The 5837-nt window shown below is 42.5% G+C and overlaps 1 protein-coding gene across 1 annotated transcript; it reads right to left on the minus strand.

Moving 5' to 3' along the window:
- Nucleotides 1-840: 840 nt before the first annotated feature.
- On the minus strand, nucleotides 841-5201 carry LOC108699350 (tubulin monoglycylase TTLL3). Its single transcript, XM_018231365.2, has 3 exons — nucleotides 4962-5201; nucleotides 4404-4836; nucleotides 841-945 (listed from the first exon to the last, which is right to left on the minus strand). The coding sequence occupies exons 1-3, from the start codon at nucleotides 5192-5194 to the stop codon at nucleotides 841-843; spliced, it is 771 nt and encodes a 256-aa protein (XP_018086854.2). The 5' UTR covers nucleotides 5195-5201.
- Between the last annotated feature and the right edge of the window lie 636 nt (nucleotides 5202-5837).

A 5837-nucleotide genomic window follows, 5' to 3' on the forward strand; every position in this document is an offset into this window, starting at 1 on the left:
CAGTCCTATGCTCAATTTTCATTTAATTCATTAAGAATTCAATTGCTTAATTATACATTTTACAAAGGGACTTAGTTTTACCAGCAACCTACTATCTGCTTTCAAAGAAAAACTCCCAAACTTGATCCATTAATCCATTAGTGAATGTCCATTAGATAATCCATTAGTGAATGTAAATGGACAATTACTATTGACTGCCTGACTGCCCTGACTCCTCTACTGACTGCCTTATTACTGATTTGACATGTTCTGGGGATCTAATTGGATCATGCTTAATTTGTTTAAATGTTGAAACCTCATAGACTAATAACTGTCTATATGGGCCTGTGTATAGCAATCCTTCTTCTCTGTAGAAATGTGGATACAAATTGCTTGAGATAAATCTCTATAAACAGAGATACCAAACCAGATTCAATGTGATCCCCTACCCCATTCTGCCCCTATGCCGAGCTCCACTGCTATGGACAATATTTTAGGACATTGGCTGACAATTTTATGCATTTAAATGGAGTGGGTTCCGGTTCAGATAACTGACAGTGGGAGAAGGACCTATTATTGCAGAAGACATGGAATCTTAAATCAGGCTTAAATAAGACTCACTGGCATAACTATAGAAGAAGCAGACCCAGTGGAGTAAGTAGCAAAGGGGGTTGTAGCATTAGCATCAGGGCTCCTTGCTGAGGCCCCACCCATCATAATCAAGCACAAGCATGCTCCCAGTGCAGGAACCTAAAAGATTTGCTCTACCCTTCCAACCTCGATAGCCCTTATCACTGCACCGGTGGGCCCCAAGCGGGTGTGGGCCTGTGTGCCATCGTACCCCCCCCCCACCCCAAGTAGTTACACCACTAAGCAGGCCCACAGGGAGGACAGAGGAGCCTGGACTGTGGTGTCTGCTTCTTCTATAGTTGCAAATAAATCTCCTTTCCCCTGACACACTTCTACCTGTGAGCAGAAAGAGGGGGACACATTGGACGCAGGCCGGGGAACAGTCAGGAAGCAGGGGGGTGCCATGTAGGAGTCCTTATGTGCCAGGCCCCTCTGAAGATTTTTTTGATTTTTTCATAGAATTCTTAAAGGATGAGAAACATCCTACAGTGACACTAATTGCTGACAGCAGTCCCAGGACAGTGCTCCTCTTCTTTAGGGACAATGACACACAGTGTATTTTGATGCCTGCGTAAAATCACGGACACTTAAAAATCTGATGGGGGCATGCCAGTAAAACTGTGTAATCGCTTGACAATACAATGGGGGGCTGTACTCCACTATAGTAACAGTAAAAAGTAACCAGCACTCAAACCAGATTTCACTCTAATTGGTGGCTGGGCCCCTTCCACCGCCTTGGGCCCTTTTGGGATGGAGGGGTAGGATGTTCCCAATAACAGGTACAGCTAGGTACCATAGCTTGTCATCTGCACAGGTGTGTCATGGATACAGTGTTGGACTGGCCCACCAGGATACCAGGAAAACTCCCGGTGGGCCCAAGTATCAGACGGCCCTCATGCTGCTAAACATTTGGCCTATTTCATGGCCATTCCCTATTTCTATGAGAACAAAGAGGCTAAATAGATGGAATAATAGATTATAATATGTAAAGAAAAGAGACTAGGAGAATAGAGGTTGAGTGAGGAGAGGAAGAATAATACCGAGAGTGAGCCCCTGGTCTACGGCTTTTTGGTGGGCCTCTGGTCTGAGGATTTTGGGTGGGCCCTTGGTGTCCCAGTCCGACACTGCATGGATATGGCTTTGGGCATTGAGGGTCTGCCAAGTACTAGGGTGCACATTTGGGGGGGTTGACTGGCTTACAAGCTCAGAATCATAAAACCGCGATCCTCCAAACATAAAACAGATTTCAAAGCTCTCTCACCACATGAAACAATTTAGCAGGTGCCGACTTGGACTAACTATAAAGAACAGTATTTAAAGTTCTATAACACACTCTCTTCTCTAAGTGGTTACTAGCCTTTTAATGGAGCTTTAAATTACAGCGGCACCAGGGAATTCCAAAAGCCGCAGTTAAAAGTACAGAGCACAGATTTGTGAGGTGATATGATACAATAGGATAAAGCTGAGCTGATGGCAATGGCTGACACACGTTTGGAGCATGGACACCTGCAAACCTGGAATCTCGGCCTTTCCCCACATGCAAGGGGAACTCAGGTTGCTCCAAATGTTGGCTCCAATGGACTGAATTAAAGGGAATGTTTTATATGAATGAGCTGTAACTATAAATTTCCCTTGTTAACTAGGAAAAAGGAGAAACAAAGTTAAAATCATTGGGGCTGGCAGTTTTTAGGCTCCATATAGTGACCCCAAGTGAACTAGCCTAAGGTACTTTTTTGCAGAGCATCATGCCGCCATTTTTTTCCTTGTCCCAAGGATCCCTTGTATTACCCTTGGCAGGGTGTGTACAATTATTGGTATAAACTATAGTGCCTCACAGATGAAAGGCATTTTTTTCAAGTTGGTTTCCCTTGAACACAATCAGTGGATGCTGTCAATCAACATCCCAAACCCAAACAGTGCTGGGCACGTAACAAAAGGCTTATCTTGGTGTCATCTAACTGCCTGCCAACAACACAGAAATAATGTATCAGAACAGGCCTGGTGTGATATATCTGAGAGGGCCGGACGGGAAGTCACAGGGAACATGCACACAAGGATGGAGTCTATCAAGATTAACAAATTAGCTGTGCCAGATGCAGCCGGTCAGCTCTGGGGCAGTGGGCAGTTCTGGGAAATATCCAGTAAAATCCAATAATATCAGTTGAGTGAGTAATGAGTGGCAGGATCTAAATCAGCCAGTTAGTAGATATACTGTATATATACTTTCCTTGCTAGATAGAATCACAAAAATCTGACATGCTACAATGACATGCTATTGAACACCTAAAATGAGCAAGAGTAAGAGCATATAATCAGCGCTGCGCAATATGTTGGCACTCTATAAATACATGTTAATAATAATAATGATAATAATATAAAGCTTTAGAATGCTAGGAAGTTTTTGACAAATAAAAACCAGAAGCTACAGCTGAAATTTGCCAAATACAGAATGTTGCTTTTGGGGACCCCTCACTGGGGGCCACTTTTGTCCAAAATGCCTTTATCTGTCCCCTTCAACTGCCACCCTGGGAGATGCAACTATTTGCATTCCTGAAAGGGAGCAAAAAGATTTGTACCATGGCAAAAAAGGCTGTCAAATAGAGTCACGAGAGTTGTAGTTTAACAACAGAAGGACCACAGATTGGCTCACCCTTTACATAAATAATGAGACCCTACACCCACTGCTTATTAGAGTCCATTTTCCTGATGCACAAAACTGTGTGCATCCCTACCACATCTTCCAACAGACTATGAGAGGTCTGATGACATAAATAAGCACACAACATCTTTGCTAGAAAGGCTCTTTATTTCTGTTTAGTTAGGATAACCCAATCAAAGACTTCACCTCTGCTGACTGTGTAGATACAGCTCAGAGGGGACCAGGTGCAGGTTCGGAAGTGCCCAGCCAATGTGTGTGCATCGTTGTCCTTCTCCGTAACTTCGGGTCCTTCCGGCGGCTTCAGGTTTTTTTGCCAGTTTCTGTCTTTTCGGGTGCTTCGGGCCATTCTGGCGGCTTCGGGTCTTTTCTGCTTTTCTGTGGGTCTTTTCGCGGCTTTGGGTCCTTGCGGCAGCTTCTGGTCTTTTCAGTCCCTTTCGGGTCTTATTGGCAGCAGCAGTTTCTTTGTGACTTAAGTGGGGCCCGGCAAATCCAAGAAGTGTTGCACAACCAGGCCACCCTCAAGCTTCAAAAATCATGTTAAAAACATATACAAACCGGAAATTCGGCTTTACTAGGGCGAGAGAGCGCAATTGCGCCCTCCGCACTAGCGTTGCTGCCTCCCCCCGGAAATCGAATCGGGCTGGGGGGGCGGCATTACTGGAGCCGCCTCAGGCGGCAATGCATACAGAAACGGCGCTGAATGCATACTGTGGTCTACAGTCTTAATTTGATACACTTGTTCTATCTTGGCTTTAATTCAGTGCAGAGCTCAACAGAGAAATGACAGCCAAATTATGAGACTCAATGGGACTTATCTGATATTGTATTTAACATATCTGGTTAAAAGTATTGGAGATACTGCAGAGGCAGAGGAATAATTGTGATTGGGTGAGATAGCCAGTGGCTTAATCTGTAGGACCTTCCTAGGAGAAGGGTAGCATGCAGTAACAAGTACTAAATGACACCGTAACCTTGAGCTGGCCTTCCTTCCCCAGGCAAGTTTTTGTATTTGTTATTGTATTTATAAAATATACTGTCCACTTCACAGACTGCATTATCCCTTTATATATATCCCTATGATTATATATTCCCATAATGAATACCTTTTATCATTCAGCTCTTGATAATAATGTACCTGTTTCTGTATCAGCTCATATGCTCCGATGTCACAGTTAGGGTCCTTCTTACGATCAATGATGACTTTTATGGTGTCCTCTAAAATACTTTCAAATATCATCCCAGTCACTGCTGTGGGTGAACTCATGTCTGGCCTGGAATTGATCTCAATGAGCCATGGATTGAAGTTCTCGCTGAACATGAAATCAGCACCATAAATATCAAAACTGTTCTTTCTGGGTGTTACTTTGGACTGAGAAACTAGCATAGTTTGATATATGATTTTCTTAATCCCTGGCACCATCACGTCCTCCCAGGCGTTTTCTGCTCCAATCATGCATAGGTATTCCTGCAGTTTTCTAGACCATACATTGTCTTCAGGCAGCTCAGGGTGACGGGTTGGGCAGTTTTTAAAGTGCATCTGGACGGATCTGTTGCACAGGTGTATGGAGCTGCAACAACAAAGACGACACAACTGTTATATTTTGTGCTTGTAAAAAAATTTAACTTGGTATAATTTAACTTTGCTGTCCAATGAGTTCTCTAAATAGCGAATGACATTCCAACAGCTACTTACTTGTCCAGATTCTCCAAGTTGAAAGGTTGTGATGACATACAAATGTAATTTTCCTTATAGTACCAGATTGTCAGGGGGTTCCAGTCCGTTACTAAGAAAAACTGGCGCATATCAAACTTAGTGTTGTAAATGAGAAATGGCCTCTCTATGTACTTCTGTATCACCCACTGCTTTTCCGCATGATGGCTTTCATGACTTTCAACAAACTTGATTATTTCTTTCACGCGATCCATGCAAATTATATCTGTGCAAAAAAAAAAAAAACACATGTATAGTCAAAGTCAGTCTTTCTGTAAGTCAGTACCAGTGTCATTTTTAGCAAATATTTCTATTAAACAGGAAAAAAACATCTACAAAAAACTAGCAGCCATTAGAAAGACAACTGCTGAAATATAGAGATTCCAAGTCCAGCAAATATCAACTACATTTCTTACCATTTAGTATGGCTGCACGAAAGAAAGTACAGTCTACTTAGGCATCAGAAATACTAGATACTTTGATATGGAGAATGTATTTTTCATATCTGTACAAATTACAGTAGTGAAGTGCCAACCCTTCCTGTAACTAAGACCTCCCCTGCTAAACTGGGCCAATCATTAGTGATGGGCGAATAAATTCACCAGGAGCGAATTTGAGGCACATTTAAAAGGTCTTGACACCAGCGAATAAACTGTGGCAAAAATTTGCAAGCAAAAAAAAAAAATTGTCAGAATATTCAAAATTGACGCCTGTCAAAATAATTTTGACTCCCATTGACTTCACTGCGTTTCGCTAATTTTTTGCTGATTCAAAAATTTTGCAGTGAACAGGACAAATTCGCCCATCACTACCAATCATATTATTTCATAGATAGAAATCTTGTTTGTTACAGTAAAC

The sequence above is a fragment of the Xenopus laevis genome, chromosome 8L, assembly GCF_017654675.1.
Source record: "Xenopus laevis strain J_2021 chromosome 8L, Xenopus_laevis_v10.1, whole genome shotgun sequence".
Classification (NCBI taxonomy): domain Eukaryota; kingdom Metazoa; phylum Chordata; class Amphibia; order Anura; family Pipidae; genus Xenopus; species Xenopus laevis.

What these genes read in the sequence shown, in the direction of transcription:
- LOC108699350 (XM_018231365.2), bottom strand. Translation starts at nt 5,194, where the DNA reads ATGGATCGCGTGAAAGAAATAATCAAGTTTGTTGAAAGTCATGAAAGC. An exon ending in AACTTGGAGAATCTGGACAA is followed by an intron (nt 4,837 to 4,961) that starts GTAAGTAGCTGT and finishes TTGTTGTTGCAG; the next exon opens with CTCCATACACCTGTGCAACA. An exon ending in ATGAGCTGATACAGAAACAG is followed by an intron (nt 946 to 4,403) that starts GTACATTATTAT and finishes TTCTGCTCACAG; the next exon opens with GTAGAAGTGTGTCAGGGGAA.